The sequence below is a fragment of the Astyanax mexicanus genome, chromosome 2, assembly GCF_023375975.1.
Source record: "Astyanax mexicanus isolate ESR-SI-001 chromosome 2, AstMex3_surface, whole genome shotgun sequence".
Classification (NCBI taxonomy): domain Eukaryota; kingdom Metazoa; phylum Chordata; class Actinopteri; order Characiformes; family Acestrorhamphidae; genus Astyanax; species Astyanax mexicanus.
The window spans coordinates 49,186,754-49,205,052 of NC_064409.1; the positions used below are offsets into that span (position 1 = coordinate 49,186,754).

The 18,299-nt window shown below is 38.0% G+C and overlaps 1 protein-coding gene across 5 annotated transcripts in view; it reads left to right on the plus strand.

Annotated features, from left to right (window-relative positions):
- Nucleotides 1-18,299, plus strand: part of kcnq1.2 (potassium voltage-gated channel, KQT-like subfamily, member 1.2) — a 191,500-nt gene that overhangs the window by 101,444 nt on the left and 71,757 nt on the right. For all 5 annotated transcript variants that reach the window (XM_022672433.2, XM_022672432.2, XM_022672434.2 and 2 more), the window contains 3 exons: nucleotides 14,924-14,999; nucleotides 17,403-17,497; nucleotides 17,653-17,693. In XM_022672433.2, coding sequence (XP_022528154.1) covers nucleotides 14,924-14,999; nucleotides 17,403-17,497; nucleotides 17,653-17,693 — 212 coding nt within the window. The remainder of the gene's footprint in view (nucleotides 1-14,923; nucleotides 15,000-17,402; nucleotides 17,498-17,652; nucleotides 17,694-18,299) is intronic.

Below are 18,299 nucleotides of genomic sequence, written 5' to 3' on the forward strand. Positions count from 1 at the left end.
CTTGACCATATTGTGGCACTTGTGGGGAAACCTGTGGGGAGATCTGAGCAAGCGCAGTAACAGGTTCATCATTGGACCAAACACTACATTTTAGAATATGTTTTTGAATCAGTAATTTGACCTTCAAAGTCTTTTGGTGCTCAGTGGTGCTGCAAAGATGGTGGCCAGTGGACAGACTTTCCTATAAGTACTTTGCTTTAGTGTGAAACAGGCAGTACATTTTTAAGGTAGGTCTCTAAGTGATAATGCAGCAGTTCTGAGAGCTGAGCGAGTGTGGCAGATGTTCTTGAAGGCCAAACATGCTTTGCATAAGGCAAAGTTGAATCTGTTCTTTGTGATGATTGAGCAGGCCTGCAGTTCATCTATACCGCAAAATAAGACGACAGTCAAAGTGCTTTAATGTTCAAGGACACTTACAGCTTTCAGCCATTTGTAACACACAGCAGCTGTCAGTTACTTTTCACTGATTCTCTGTTGAACGCCGGCTTGCTTTAGCAACAAACAGGCAGTATAAAGGGTCAGGACAATGATCAGTGCTGGCCACATGTGTTTGAGTGCAAATAAAGCTTGTATATTTATGATGGCGGATAATGTGTTTTATGTTTCTCAGGGTGACTCAGAGAGAATGAGATCAATTTAGCCTGTTAGAGAGAAAGAGAGAGAAAGAGAGAGAGAATAGAGGTTTGTTTTCTTGCCTGTCTGAATAATATTCATTCCCTCTCTGTCTTCCAAGTGGCAAATATATGAAACGTGTTCTCCAACTTTGGCACTTTGGCTGAGGCCCCGATGGGTATTGCTTACCTGTAATTGTATCCCCTGAACCACAAGACAAGGCCAGCTGTGCACCTCCCTGCATCTGCTCCAGTGTAAACTGAATTATGCTCCGTCTTGATGCCAGTATTGTTTCAGCAGTCGGTGCCTATCAGTGCCAGAAATGGATCCCTTCTTGTTTACTTACTACTATGTGGAGTAGGAACCACTGAGGGGACAGCCAAATCACTCCATCAGCACATGTGCACAAACACAGTGTGTGTGTGTGTGTGTGTGTGTGTGTACTTTCTCATGCATATATCTTCGATATCTCCTGCGCCTTTACAGCAGAAGGAAAAACCCTTTTTAATATACAAAGATTTTATTTCAGGTTATTTTGGAGCATTTCCTTTTTTTATGTATGCACTTTATGTATAGATTGTAGTTTACAAGACAGAGTAAGGAAAAAAAATAAGGAAAACAAGTTTTAACCTCCTCAAGGCCATACAAACACACTGCTTAAAACCTAAAGTGGTAACACAAGCAAAAAGAGCTTTTGAATTGTCAAAAAGATTTTGAATGTTTGTTGTTTTGCATGTTTAGTAGTGTTTCTTGGCTATTCTATTAACTGTGTGGGCTGAAAGATGCTCTGTCAAAAGTGGTATTATCTGGTTAGTGGGATTAAAAGTCTCTTCAGTCTTTGTCCTCCATGACTTTTACCCAATGGAAACACAATAAAAAATATCTGATTTTGAATGTTTGATGTTTTGTGTGGTTTCTTAGCATTTTTTTCTTTTAGCTAGGGTACTCACTAAAAAGATGCTCTGTTGAGAGTGGTATTATATAGATAGCGGGTTTAAAGTTTCCTTAATCTCTTTCCTCCACGACTTTTACACATTCTACACATATGACCGGCAGTCTGGTCGAGCCTGCAGCTCTGATTGGCTGTTAATGAGCAAGTGGCTGCAGCTGTGCTACAGCTCCGAAGTTCCATCTCACAGCTAGAGCAGCCCAGATAGTGAGCCACACAATATCACTGTGAAACTGCACATACATAGTCATTGCACACGTTATCTGACCTATATTATTCTTGACCAGGAACCCTGCACTGGTTTGTGCGTCATTGGATCTGGCTCGCTCATGTGTGTGGAAAAATGGTTAAGTAGATTTTATTTATGTTATCAACAGATTCTACAAAGAGGCACCATTTTTTTATAAATTTAAGAGTTTATGTTTCAAAATAAAGATTTGTTCTGCTTTTGTTGAAGTCTTTGCTAACTAGGGAAGTCTTTCTACTAGATTTTATTTTTAAGTATTTTAATGCATTCAGAATCAAGAGCATTAGTGAGGTCAATTATGTATGATTATTACCACCCCAACCCAACTTCCCAGCTCATCTCAAAAGTATTGGATGGTCGATGGCGGCATTCCTCTAGCCCATCCCAGGCATTAGACATGGTGCCAATGGGTTCTTGTTTAATTGCTTCAAAGAGTCCTATTCTATTAGCAGTACTTTTCTACATGGATTATTTAAGCTATGTGTTAGCAGTGGGGTGAAACTGAAAATAACTGAATTCTTTCATTAAAATGGACCTCCATAAACATTTAGATAAAGTGAATGCACAGACACACATACACATAGGTACACATATACATATAGGCCCACATGATACACTTTGCTTTAAATGAATGTGACGACTAATGATTTACTATGCAGGGATGCTTGTGAGAAAGATGGATGACTCACTCAGTTTTGTGTGTGTGTATGTGTGTGTGTTTGTGCATGATGGATAGCAGCAGGGCCTCTCACACCTTCAGGGCCTGAGGGAGAGGATAAGCTCTCACTGTCATCAGTTCTTTTCCTCCTTCTCCCTGTCCCCTCTCTTTAGCTGCGCCGCTGCCAAGCACAGGCCGAGCCAGGCTGCTTTCCTTTTCTCTGTTTTCTTTTCATGCTCATATGTCACACACACACTGAAAATACATCAGTCTTGGAGTACGAAACACACACGCACACGTGCACACACACAAACACACCGCACACTCCACAGCCACTAGCACTGCTTGTGCTTTCTCTTAGGACAAATCAGCATCTGAATACATTCTCTCTTTCTCTCTCTCTCTCTCTCTCTCTCTCTCTTTCTCTCTCTCTCTTTCTCTCTCTCTCTTATTTTCTCACTCTGATTTGGCATTTTCAGAGGACTTGTGAAAAAAATGAGGATACATGCTGCCTCCTATTTACTTCAGAAGTTGAATGGCGGAGCTGGGAATGTCCTCACATCAAAACTGACTGCATTTCAGTTAAATTTAGATAATTCTACGCTACTTCAAACCATTTCCAATAAACAGCTAGCTAAAGATTCTGAGTTTAGCACAACTGGTTAAACAATCGTTTAATCCATCCTAAATATTATACTTTCTATACCACGTGTGGTCCCAGGTTAGCATTATTAACTGTATAAGTTGTTTTATACAGTATTCAGTATTTTGGCTTCCCTGAAAGCAACTGTGTAATACAGTTGCTTTCACTGCTGTTGATGTCCGGTGCAGCCATCTTGAATTTGGTTGGTAAAGTTTTATTGAATTGACAAAGAGTGGGCGGTATAGTTTATTTTACCAGTGTATATCTAGAATACAGACAGTACAGAATAGTATCATGCATATTTGATGTATTTTTTGTATGTGTGTAGCTGCATGTTGTTTCATCGTCATTGTGACCTTTGTGAACATTTATCAATAAAGATGGATTAGAAAAACCACATACATTTTATGATAAACACTCAAATACAAAAAAAAGTCACTCACCTTCACGAGACTAAGATCTGAGTTGTATCCTGGTAAGATTTTCGGTTAGTGTTTTCAAACTGTTTTTTTTTTTTTTTTTTTTTTTCGGATCAGGGTGTGCTTCCTGTGTGTGAAAACAAACAAGCGATAATGAACCCCTCCCTGAAACAAGCTCAGAATCAGTTTCTATGTGGTTACCATTTGTAGTATTTGTCTCTTGAATTTGTCATCAAGCTCTTTCAGCCACGTCCAGGGAGGTTAGCTAAAGTCCTGTAGACCTTAAACATCTGAATAATATGTGAGACTGTAGTAACAGAAACATTAAGTGACATAATGATAGTCTTACAGCCTTTACCTTTCGTCATCAGTGGGACCTTTCTAAACATTGATCATTTATTATTGTGCAGAACAATGTAAAGTCATTTAAGAAAAAAACCCAACATTTTTAAGCATAAAACATAAAACTACACACAATACATTAACATTTTAGTACATTTCTATGGTTAAGTTTTGTCTACAAATATTTTGATTAGATGCTTATTGTATGAATACTAGTAATACTGTTAATTAACTACGATAAAAACTTACCAAATATAAACAACACTAATAATCAGGGTTTGTACGGTCATGAAAAACCTGGAAAAGTCATGAAATTTGAAAATAGCAATTTCCAGGCTTGGATAAGTTTTGGAAAAATAAAAATACCCAAGTCATGGAAATTTACTCTACAAATCTTTGTGTTTCCGTTTATTGATGGAGAAAATCTATTTTGAACTAACAAAATATATCAGCTCAGAGTTAATTCAGTAATTTAGCCCTACATAGTGGAGCTGTCAGGATCTCACACAGATTTAATTATTAAATATTGTGTGTCAGTTTCATTTTAGGCCTACTGTAATCAATTTTGATTATAGTTTTAGTTGATTTTTGGTTTTATTGTCCATTTCTGCACCTTTTTAAAAATCATATGTTCATGAAAATGTGCCCTGAAGGCATGAGAAGTCATGAAAAAATCATGGAAATTTCTTGGTTAAAAATTGTATGAACCCTGAATAATGTTGTGGGTATGTTATGGATACATTCCAAAAAAAGACAATTAATTAAGTTATATTATGGAAATGTATAAATACTTACAATAACTTGCTTAAGAGCACTGTTGTATACTTTGTGCTTTATACAATAACGATTATAGTTTCTCATAAAAAAAGAACATACGGTTTTATATGAAGATATACAATGCTCTCTTGTTGTCTGTGCTTCTTCTTCTTGCACTGCAGCATACATTTTTCTTGTGGAACAGCTGGTGGTCTCAGTGGCCTGACTTTCAACTGTCCTGAACAGGAGGCAGTCAAGGGGAGACTAGGCTTTATGGAGAACAAAGCAATGCTCAGAAGAAAAAGCACTAATTAGAGGCAGGGGCTTTAATGTCTCCCCTACTACCTCCCATTTAAGCATGGCGAGTGGGTAGCTTAAAAACGGGACAAAGGAACAACTTCTTTAAGAGATGACTATGTTTCGTAATGCCATATCCTGAAAGGGAAAGGCCTTAACTTGCTCTCTGAAAGGTCAAAGTCCCCCCACCCCCTTCACACCAGGGTAAGTGTTAAGCCAGGCTGAACAGCTTCTGTTTTGGACCCTGTGGATGCTGCAGTCACTTCCATTAATGCACTTTGCTCTCATGTGCTAGCATTATCTCAGAGCATCAAAAAGCAGACAATTTACTCCTAATATCAGTCCCCGAGCCGAGGCGTTTCAGAGCACAGCAGCTGCCTCGCCTCGAGGGCTGATCCCAGAAATCGGCCTGAAAAAGAAAAACAGAAAAAAACAGCGGAGGCAGTGTAGGCGCTCGCAGGACCCCCTGATAGGCAGCAATAAATAGATTCTTTCTTTAACATGCCTAATCCTGCTAAACAGCCCACAATCCTATTAAGAGCATGAATCATAAACCCAGCCTCGGCACTCGGCACCCGGGTCACTGTGCTGTCCCCCGATTTCTGCTCTCTTTACCCCCCCCCCACCCCACCTCTATTTATAAATAATCATATTATACACAGCACTGTGAAAAATTGTACGCCATTCAGAGTGATTTAGCACAGCAGTTAATGCCTCTATTACATTACAATACGTACAATGTGACCCTGTTTGTTTTGTAGCTGTACTATACTGTATTGTATCATAGTAATAAATCATAAAAAGTGCATAAATATGCTCAAATGTTTATGTAAGTTTGAATTATATACTACATAGATTTTGTCAGACACAGAACATCTGATTCATTTTAATAAAAGATTGATATTGTGTGCAAAACAATAATCCAGAGAGATTATGATCCTCTCCCCAAAAACAAGTACAGAATCGATTCTGTGTGGTTGTATCAATTTGTTATTATTTTTTTCACTTCCAGTCGCGTCCAGGGAGGTTAGCTACAGGTTAGTCTCATAGAAGTCAAAAGTCTTAATAATATGTGCAACTCTTATATTTTTTTCCTGATGTTCTCTGGCTGGAAAGGGCCACTGCCAGATTACATCATGCTAAAGCAGCTACAATCTGATACTGGTCAGAAGCTATTGCTTTCATAAAAGATAAGTTATCCTGAAATAAACTGATGAATGGGTATTTGTTACATAGTATTATGTAAGGGTGCATTGAGTGCTTGTGTGTTAATTTGTATTTAGACGGATGTATGTGGATGTCTGCTATATATATTCTACAGATATTTTATTTATTTTTAATTTTTTACTCTTGATGGAGGGGTGTGTGCTGTGTTGTGTTGTTTATAGTGTTGTAGTTGTGTGCCTATATGTAACTGTTTCTTTGGAAAAAAGGAAAAAACAATAAAAATATATTCACAAAAAAATAAATAAAAAAAACTCTTCATCGATAGCTCATTCAATTTATTTTAATGCAGTTTTGATAAGATATACCATATATATATATATATATATATATATATATATATATATATATATATATATATATATATATATATATATGATAATACTCTCTCAAATACAAATAAATCAATTATTGTTATAAAAAGGATAGCTTTTTTTTTTTTTTTTTTTACCCAGTTGCGATTCTTGTATGTGAAAATAAACCAAAGATAATGAACCCCTTCCTGAAACAAGCACACTTTAATTATGTGTGGTTGTATCAATTTGTCATTAATTTTTCACTTCCAGCCACGTCCAGGGAGGTTAGCTACAGTCCTCTAGACTTTAAACGTCTGAGTAATATTTATAACTGTAGTAACAGCAATATTAAGCTGCTTGGAGATTGGAGCTACTTATATAGCATTTGCCTTTACCTTTAACATTTTTGTTCTGTTTGTATATTATTTTCTTTCTAATATCTCTCTTCTTAGCTTTCTGTGCTCCGTGTTCAGCGTGCTACACTCCATGATTTAAAACAACACACTCACTACTTTTCACCCTTTAAATTGGCAGCCTGACTAATTACAGGACACATCTTACTTTAAAGTGTCCCTGTGGTCCAGTTAGTGTCCAGTTTAGTGTCTTCCCTTACCTTTACACTCATTCCCATTCTGTCTGTCTGTCAGTATTTAATTAGTGTGTAAAGTGTTCAATCAGGAGTAAATGTTTAGTTTTGGTTGTGGGTGGATGTGAACAGAGTTTATCACTAAACGGGTTTATTTTGTTTGTGTTGTTTTTTTTATTTTTATCTCTCCATAATGTAATTTACACCTCGTTCTGTCACATCCTCCCTTTTAGCTGTTAGTTCCCAGCCCTCTTATGGGCCTCTTGGCTCTTTGAAGTGCTTTGAAGTTGATTACATGATTGTTTTTGCCTTAGAGGGGCTCAGACCATTTCCTTTTCCTGTTAGATAGACAAAGCCCGCAGATCAATGTGCTCATCAGACGACCTTTGAAAACGGGCTAGTAATTTCCTAATGATCCGGCAGCCGCGCCGGAACTGAGGAACATCTCCGATGCGTCTCTTTAGAGTGCACCTGATCTGCACAGCACAAACATTTATTCTGTAGGTTATGGGTTATAGCACTCGGGGCAGCGCTTAGCACTCGGCCTATAAACGCTGGCATTGTGAGGCTATAGATGTAGGCTTACGATTAGTGAGACTTGGTTAGTTTAACATGTGGGTCAATTCTTTGTCCTCACAAGAGTATGAGTAAGTCTGTCTGAGGGTCTGACTGAGAGTGAGACAAAAGCGGGAGAGAAACTCTTCAGGGGCCAACATTAGGGAGATCCGGAATGAACGACACAGGCAGTGAGAGAGAGGGTAGAGTCTGAGAAAAGAAATAAAAATATTTAGGGAGAAGATAAGAGAAATAGACACACAAGAAGAGAATTCAAGAGCCCTATTTTGGCGATCTATAGGGCAGATCTGCTTGATTTATGGCGTGCCTTTGCTTCTTTGCTATCGTAACGACAGGAAAAGGACACCTTTTGCATCTTAAAACATGTAAAAGGCATGTACTAATTATCTTAATTAATCAGGGGTGTGTTTTGTGTTTTTGTAACAAGAAGTAAATCGATCTGCGTGTCACTTGCCATTCCCTTTAAGAGCCAGGTGTGCTCTGACTTGCTTTTTTAATGGTGCAGCGCTTCTTCGCTTCTCAGCAGAATAAAATGACCTACGCATTCACGGCGTGAAGGTGCACAAGCAGGTCATTTACAGAAACAACAATGTTACTTTATTGTGCATTCTGTTTATTGTTGATGTAAAAGTTGGATTTGTGCATGTCCTTGTGTATGTGTAATGAATGGGGATGTATGCAGTTGAGAGCACTTGTGTGGAGCACCTGCATTACCAAAATAGTAATGAATGTCGGTTCACGGTTGACTGTTGTCAGGGATCTAATTAGTCAGTGGCGCACCTGTGTTTTTGGCTGCCAAGATAACAATACGCTAGAAATTAACCACACTACCAGATCATCACGTCCATAAGCCTAGATATATTCATATGTGTCTTTTTCTGTGCTATTAAAATGATGCAGGCGCAAGGCATGAGCATTGTGACATGCTTTACACAGGATCTAAGATAGGGCCCACAGTCTCTGTTTCTTAATTTACCACATAACCAACTGAACACCTCTGCTGAATTTAACCCTCCTGTTTTGTTCATTTGTCAGGAACAGCAGTGGTGTTCCCGGGTCAATTTGATCTGATGCATGTTTAATTATCCAAAAGATGTCTGAAACAAAAACAAAATCCTAACAAGCAGTGTGAATATTTCATTATTAACTTCATTGCTAATTACTATCCATATTTAGTGCAATGGTGTTCCTTAACTGCTGACAGATAATGGTTCAATTAGGATAATTCACTTGTTTTTCATAAAAAAACATATATTTTTGTAAATGTTTCATTACTTTTATTACTTTAATTACTTTTTATGACTTTTAAAAGACCAACATATAAAACACTATACATATTTTACATAACATTGAAACATAACATTGCAATTTTATGTTGATTTTGTTTTTGCAGGGGGGTGATTGCAAATATGTGAGATGAACCATTTTCATATTATATGTTAATTACACTAATTAAGGCAAGCAGAAACATTTCATACGGAAAAAAAACTTTCTGTCCTAGATCTTTAAACTTTAAAACGGATCAATTTCACTCATAACATAACATGGGGGTTAAGCAGCTATTAGCACTACTTTGAAAAAATAACTTTGCTAATATAGTAGACAGTGGACTGTTTTGTAACAGAACAAAAAAGTTTGGATATTTTTTGCAGCAGTAATGTGAAGCTTAATTAGCTTTTTAATTTGTGATTATCCTGCAGGCAGCAGGCAGTTTAGCTCTGTAGCAGATAGAATAGTATATTTCCCAAACTGCAACAAAACTTTGCAATTATTCATTATTGTAGTTTACCAATATTTTTGGTTGCACAGCTCTGTAACAAACTTGAACTGAGGAAAGTATGTATGTTGTGTTCAGTGTCTGTATCTGCTGTAACTGGGTACAAGTCCTAGACCCCACCATCCCCCTCTTACCCCCCAGGTTGATTTAAAATTTTCTTGCAGAGTCCACAATGACAATGCAGGAGTTCTGGCTGCAATAACCTGGAGCTAGTTAATAAGACACAGTCCCTGCTGAGAGCTTCTCGCTTGGTGTGTGTGTTTCTGTGTGTGTGTGTTTTCTCTGTGTGTGTGTATTTCTGTGTGTGTGTGTGTGTGTGTCTATTTGTGCTTTCTAAAGGTCTCCCCAGCTGACTTAGTGAAGTACAGCATACACACACAGGCGGTCCTAAGCCTCGCATTCAGTACAAGACAACAACCTTCTCACTCTAAATCATATAGAGGCTCAGGAGCACAATGCTGGTTTGTGTGAGGGTGTTAAGCTGCGCTCAATCAAGAGGACTTCATGCTTAATGCCAAGCTGTAAGGGCCACAAAACACATACAATACACACTATAGAGGAAGCGTTAAACAAACGCCAGGAAAGAAATTTGCAAGCAGAGATCTTTTACTGCACACTTTTTGGTTTAGATTATTTTTTTTCTGAATGCCTGCAGGCATATCGTCACTGTTAACATCCGACTTTACTACATTTGCCTCATTTCTAACAATCCACTTCTTGCGTTACTGTTTTCTGAGAGGATGTATATTGTGTCATCTTATCATATATCATAATTCGTTTTTAAAATTTTTGAGCAATAGGTTTACTGTATATTTGTTGATCCTGTTGCAGAAACCATTAAGAATTATTTAGCAGTGATTTAACGTGTTTGTGGATTCTATTTTAAGACCTATGAACGTATTATAAATTAGATTAGAGGTATGAGACTAAAGAAATACTGTTTGCTCACGTACAAGTTGTATAAGGCCAGTTTACACCAGTCAAAAAAACTCCTAATTTAGGTACATATTTATTAGTATTTTTTCATTTATACACAGCTCTGTAAAAATTAAGAAAGCACTTCAGTTTCTGAATCAGTTTGTCTGATTTTGCTATTTATAGTTGTATGTTGAGTAAAATGAACATTGTTGTTTTATTCTGTAAACTACGGACTACATTGTTCCCAAATTCCAAATAAAAATATTGTAATTTAGAGCATTTATTTACAGAAAAAGAGAAATGGCTAAAATAAAAAATATGCAGAGCTTTCAAACCTCAAATAATGCAAAGAAAACAAGTTAATATATATTATAAAGTTTTAAAAGTTCAGAAATCAATATTTGGTGGAATAACCCCGTTTTTTAATAACAGTTATTTTGTGCATCTTGGCATGTTCTGCTCCACCAGTCTTACAAACTGCTTTTGGATAACCTTATGTCACTCCTGGTGCAAAAATTCAAGCAGTTCAGCTTGGTTTGATGGCTTGTTATCATACGTCTTCCTCTTGATTATATTCCAGAGGTTTTCAATTTGGTAAAATCAAAGAAACTCATCATTTTTAAATGGTCTCTTATTTTTTGCAGAGCTGTATTTAATAGTTACAGTACTCTCCTTCTTGTTGTGTGAGCATTTCATGATAAAAGGGATCATCAGGAATGAAATAGTTTAAAGAAGCATTAGGCAAAATTCAAGAATCATTGCCTCTTGTGATTAAGTTTCTGAACAGAAAACTGATGTCTGGGCCAGGCAGAGATGAGACAAGTGCAGATACAGTAAAATCCAAACAAGCATTAGGCAAGATCAGTAACAAAAGACCAATACAAAAGGCGATAAACATACCAAGAATAGCGAGACAGTCCATGTCAAAAACATGGCGGGCAAGGCATAATCATACACAGAGAAAACAATGGACAATAAACATGCTTTGTAAAGGCAGACAGAACCAATCTATTACTTGGCAGTGAATAAGTGAAGTGCAGTAGTATACACACATATATATATATATATATATAGTGAGGTGCAGAAGTGAAATTAATACTCAGGCTTGTGGTCTGGGAGGTGTTATGTGAGGTAGGGAATGGTGCATTCTGGGCAACGTCCGGAGAAGAAAGGTCACTCTTAGACACAGGTGCAATAGAAAATTGAAGGGCAATCGTGCCAAGTGTAACAAATGAAACAATGAAACAATGAAGCACGCCTCTCTTTTTTTCATGGGATTCACTTAACAAATAATCATATCGTAAACTTTCTGGGTTTGGCCAGAGCATCCACCACACTTTCATGTCTGAAGTGTTACCTTTTTTAACCTGACATGTGATGCTCGTAGTATGAAACTTCTACTTGAAAAATTATTATTCTGTAGACACTTTTTGGGTTGTAGTGTTTTGCTATGGTCGTTTCAGTAAAATATTCGGGTTCTTGGCTGTCTGTCAGCCAGCCACAGTCCTCTCTGCGTACGACACCATACGACAGTTGGTCACCCCTAGTATTCATACAAGGGATGCAAAAAAAATCACCAATATGTGCAGGACATCCATGCTGCCTTGCTTTTTTCAGCAGGATAATGCTCATCCACACACATTAACACTTTCTTGACCTGATGGTTGCCAGATTTATTGACAATTGTGCATGTATGGGAGCTGCTGGTGTGGCAGTTTTGTCGAGCTGTGAGTGTGCAGGATCTACAGGCCTAGCTGCAACATATGCAGGCCAATGTGCTGCAGGATACAACATGGAACCTGTAGGCTTAAAAGCCCAATTATAACTTATCTTGTCTCCAGGCTAGAGGCAGCCAAACAGGGATTTGGAACCTCCTTTAATTTGCACACTTTACTCCTATACACTTATTTTTTTACTCTAATATTAATAACTACTTACATGCACATTTTTTGTTGTTGAGTTATATGTGTTATTGTTGTGCAATGCTCAAACATAATACATTTTTCCTTGTCCTGGAGAATTTGGTTGTGCAGACAAGTCTATTGAGTGGCTTGTGATTGGATCCAGCTGATTCCGAGTTTCATGAGAAGGTCTAGCATGTGGAATGAAAAGCGCATTTGTCAGATGTGTTGTTCCTCTTTGATTGAAGCTTGCGATGCATATGTGAGCAGTTATAACAGGAGGACACAGGCTCGTGATTTGACCGCATGTGTTTTTTTGGTTTGGGAACATGTGTTCTCTTTCCTTATTATGTTCTCTTCTCAACACCCCTCCTTCATCCCAAACACACACACACATGTACACACACATACGCACACAGAAATATGAAAAACTGCACTCCGGATGTTTTCATGCTGCATGCATTCACTTACGCATTGCACTGTACTGTACTGTACCTCATTGACTGAGAGAGCAAGAGAGCTAATGCAGGGCTGAGAGAGAGTAAGGGAGTAAGGGGCGGGGCCGAGCGTGCATGATGCTCTCTTTGATGTGTGTGTTTTACTGTGTGTGTGTGTGTGTGTGTGTGTGTCAGTCGGCCGGGCTCTTTTGTTGCTCTGTCCCCTGCTCTAATTAAGACGTCCTCTCTCCCCTGCTGACGCCACCGAGGGTCCGGGCTGAAGACGAGGGGAGAGCAGCAGTCAAAACAACGCCGTCTCCTGCCGGAGCCTCACAAAGGCCTGTGTAGAGGGCAGTGATTTATGCTGTATGAAGCAGATCTCAGTGACAGCTCAGAGCGAGGCTTATCTAGAAAGAGCCGGCCTCAAAGACTCCAACATGTGGCCTCTCCACTGCAGGGATTATACACACACACACACACACACACACACACACACAGGTTTTCACAGAACCGTGATGTTGTGTTTTAGCAAAAGCAGAATTTGAAAAGACAGTGTTTATAAGTGTGTGTGTGTATATGTGTGTATATGTGTGTGTGTGTGTGTGTGTGTGTGTGTCTGGGTGAGCCAGCATTCCTCAGGGCCAGACGTTTATGACGTACGTTTTGTTTGTTCGCTATCAGTAGGATGTGACAACCTCTTTTTAACCTCAAAAGAGGTCTTTTTCTCATTTTCTATCATGTTCTTTTCCTTTATTTTCTCACTTTGTCTGTTTCATCTACTTTTCTCTCTTACCCTTTTTTTACTTCTTGTCTCTCCTCTTCTATCATGTCCTCTTAGCCTTATCTCTCATTTCTCTCTTCTCTTTTCTCATCTCATCCCTTCTCTTTCTATCTGTCCACATTTTTTCTGTGTTCTAACTTTTCATCTTGTTTCCTATACTCCTGTCTTGCCTTCTCATCTACTGTATTCTCTTTTTTTGTCTTCTGTCTTTCCTTCTCTCTTCTTGTCTTTCTTGTATTCTCTTCTACCTTTGTCTGCTTTTGTCTCCTTTTTTCTCATGTCCTTTTCTCTTTTTTTCTGCTCTTCTCTTCTCTTCTCATCTCGTTTGTTCTCCTTTTCTGTCATGTTCTCTTCTCATGTCTTCTCCTTTTGTCTGCTTTTGTCTTGTTTTCTCTCATGTCCTTTTCTGGTCTTCTCTTCTTTTCTCTCTTCACTCTTCACCTCTCTTATTCTTTTTTCCCTCTTTCTCATCTTATCCCATCTCTTCTTATCAGTCTATATGTTTTCAGTTTTGTTCTAATTTATTATTGTCTTTCCTATCATCCTGTCTTTCATCTCCTGTATTCTCTTTTTGTCTCCTACTTTCTTTTTCTTGTCTTTCTTGTCTTCTCTTCTCCCTTTGTCTGCTTTTGTCTCCTTTTCTCTTATGTCCTTTTCTCTTATTTTCTCTGCTCTTCTCTTCTCATTTCTTTTTGTCTCCTTTCTATCATGTAATTTTCTCTTCTTTCCTCCTTTTTTCTGCTTTTGTATTGTTTTCTCTTATGTCCTTCTCTTATCTTTACATATCTTATTCTTTTTCTCTTCTCTTCTCTTCCCTCATCTCATCACCTCCGGTCTGTTCTGTTGCATTCTCATTTCTCATCTTCTCTCCTGTACTCCTGTCTCTTCTTCTCATCTCCTTTATTCTTTTTTGTCTCTTCTATTCTCTTCTCTTCTCTTTGTACTCTACTCTCTCAGTTCTCTTCTCTTTTCCTGTGTGTTCTGCTCTTGTCTCTTTTCTCCTGGTAAAGGTTAAAGTCGGTGTTCTGTAGGTCTGCGTGTGCAGCGCTGAGCTGCAGATGAAGCAGCACTTTGAAGTCAGAGATAAATCTAGAGGTCAGATGTTTAGAGGCAGACATGCAAGGAATCCTGCTATCTCACAGCTCTGCAATCACTGATAACAGTAATATCTACTGTAAGTTGCCTGAAACAAAGCAAATCCCTTCTTTTCATAACATAAAAACAAAAAAGTAGGTCATTACAATTATTTCAATCCTAAACCAGTTAGAAGTGAAGGTATGACTCCAAAGGATGACGCTGATTTACAACCAAAGCAAAAGCATATTTCCTCATACTTGACATTGACCTACTCTATCTGTGCAGTGTTGCATACAAGTGGATGATGTCACTCTTTTTAATGTATTATTGAATCTGCTAAGTGTATTTCTGGGTCCACACTTCAGACAGGAGGATTTGCTGAGTCGTCTGTTTACAATCTCTTTATTTGTCTGTGTTCTTTCTCCAGGCTCTCCCATGCGCACAGATCTGCAATCAAAGTCATCAGGAGGATGCAGTACTTTGTAGCCAGGAGGAAATTTCAGGTAAAGTTCAAGAGGAGATGCATATTTAGGTCACATAAATGAAATCAGGAGTATTAACTAAAGTAAACTCAGACAGTGATGTAGACTATTTAAAAAAAAGATACACATAAGATAAGACGAGATGCATTTTCAAAAAGATTCATGATGTGACTTTGAGAGCTCATGTTAAAAAAGTTTTTTTTTTTCTCCAGACTACAGCAGAGGCTATATTTCTTGTTAAACCTCAGAGTGTGTGAGATCAAGCAGAAGCTCCTGTTAGTGTTCTGGAGAGCTTTATCAGTTATGGGATTCAGACTTTGTTCTGTAATCTTTCTGAACAGTTCAAATTTAGGGCCCTATGTTTTCCATAATGTGCAGAACATGGTCTAAATCATTGAAGATTACCAAACACTATCAGCGAGCACACTGTCAAAAAAACTAAAATAATAGGACGAAACAACAACAGCCATGATACATCCAAAACACGCATGAAGAACAGGGACAATTTTAATTTCTATTTAGCCAGTGTTAGACATAGAACTTTGGAAAGAATGTATTTATGTATGTATGTCTAACTGATCTTTATACACTTATGTAATTACATAAACTGTACAACAGTAATTAATCTAAAACAATGCGTACTTCACAAGTAGTTACACTATAAATATAAATATACACTATATACACTATAACTATAAATATGGATTGGTTATGTGTTACTACACAGTTATAATACTGTGTAGTAAAAATGGCTTGAAAAAAGTATTTACCCTACAGATTATCAACAAAAATAATGTTAGACAAAGATAACCAGAGTAAATATAAAAAGCACTTTTTAAATGATAGTTTTATTTATAAAAAAAAATATCCAAACCAATCTAGCCCTGTGTGAAAAAGTGTTTGCCCCTACATCTAATTACTTGGTTGTGCCACCCTTTACCGATAACTGGCAACGAGTCTTTTACATCTCTGTGGAAGAATTTTGGTCAGACATTCTCCTTCAGGATTGTCTGGTAAACAGCAGAATTCCTGGTTCCATCTGTTACAGCAATTTGTCCAGGCCCTGAAGCAGCAACGCAGCCCCAGACCATCACACTACCACCACCATGTTTTACATTTAGTATGATGTCCTTTTTCTGAAATGATTTGATAGTTGTACGCCAGAAGTAACGAGACACATATCTTCCAAAAAGTTCCAATTTTGTCATGTCAGTCCAAAGAATACTTACCCAAAGTTCTGGAGAACATCAAGATGTTTTTGGTAAATGTGAGATGAGCCTTTGGAGACCATTTTCTAACTCAGTCTCTTTTTTATTATTGAATCATTGTCACTGACCTTAACTGAGGCAAGTGGGGCCTGCAGTTCCTTAGATGTAATTTGGGGTTCTTTTGGGACCTCATGGATGAGTTGTCCATGCCCTTTAGGAATAATTTAGATCGGCCTGCCACTCCTGGGACGGTTTACCAGTGTTCCATGTTTTCTCCATTTGTAAGTAATAGCTCTTAGTGTGGTTCGCTGCAGTCCCAAAACTTTAGAAATGACTTGGTATCCTTTTATAGACTGATAGATGATCAATGACATTGTTTTCTTGTCTGTTTTTAAATTTCTTTAGATTGCAGCATAATGTGTTGCTTTTTTTTAGATCTTAAAACTGCTTCATGTTGTCAGAAAGGTTCTATTTAAGTGATTTCTTGATTCTACAGCTCTGGTAGTAATCAGGTCTGGTTGTGGATAGTAAAACTGAACTCAACTTTCCAAAAACTGTGATTAATTACAATTAATTTATGGAGGGCAAACACTTTTTTCACACAGGACTAGATTAGTTTGGATAGTTTTTTTACTTAATAAATGAAGTTTTAAAAAGACTATTTAAAAAGTGTTTTATATATATATATATATATATATGCCTGATATTAAAGTTAGTTTGATAATCTGAAAAATGTATAGTATGGTAAAAATGCAAAAACAAAAGAAATCTGTAAGAGGGCACTTTTATCACGACACTGTAGACATTTACTTTAAAGTCGGACCTTATGTTCTTCATAAAAGGTTGCAAAATTTGTCCACCTATTAAAAAAGTGTAATTGAGTTTCACAGTTTAGGAGCAAAATAAGACAAGAGTTTTTTTTTTGTTTGTTTTTTTTTACAGTTCCAGCAGATTTGCAGAAGACTTTAATCAGACTGTAATATTGTGTATTGAACCTGAACACAGAGTTATTTTGAGGGATGCACAGGTGCGAGGCCATTTATAGCTTTAAATACAAGTAAATGATCCTGAATGAAGTTTCTTGTTGAGGTTACTTGTTGAACAAACCCTCTGTCTCAGTAACAAAGCGTGGAAGTGGAGGCCCAGGGGGACGCAGAAATGCTCGGCAGTGGTGACAATAGCTTTTATCCGCGGTTTTTCTCTTTGGGCTCTGCAGCAAGCGAGGAAACCATACGACGTGCGAGACGTGATAGAGCAGTATTCCCAGGGCCACCTCAACATGATGGTCCGCATTAAAGAGCTCCAGAGACGGTGAGAGAACAACACCATCCAATAAAGCTATAGCTATCTTTCTCTCACCCGACCTCCACCCTCCATCTTTCTACACCATGTCTCGTTGTGTAACTTATTCTGAAAAGCTCACTGCATATTTCGTTCATTCATTTCCTGCTGTTTTTCCCTCCCAGGTTGGATCACACGCTGGGAAAGCCAGGATTGTTTCTGCCAGGTACACATTAGTCAGTCTGTTACAACACCCACAACTTTGAAAGAATTGATTTAGTTTAAGAGCGTTTTGTGTCGCCACATATTGTACTTGTAAAGAGCAGCCCCCCAAGGACCCATTCTGCATTCTGCACTAGCCTACACTGCAGTTAAAGTGAGGAAGCTTAGAGTCAGTCGTACAGCTGATGTTCCAGCTTCATTACACAAAGCTAGCGATTGCAGATCAGCACACTGATGGCTTGCGGTTTAGTGAAACATAACGAGTTCAAACTTTTAGTTAATTTGCCCCAAGCAACCCAAAATACAGTGCTTTTAGCTGGCTTATAATGCTAGCAGTGGGGCATAACATTTCTCATGCAAAGAAATCACTATTTTTACACCATTAACGAATTCAAAGCAGCTCTACACTTCATTGGTAGAAATTCAAAGGCCCTCACATTTAAAATGAGAACTTTGAAAATGCACAGGTAGGGGGCTCCAAGTGGTCCAGTGGGATAAGCACTGCCACTATGTTTAGGAGATCACTAGTTCGAATCCTGTTCATGTAACTTGCCATTGGCTACCAGTGCCCTGAGGAAGCACAATTGGTCTTGCTCTCTCTCTGGGTTGG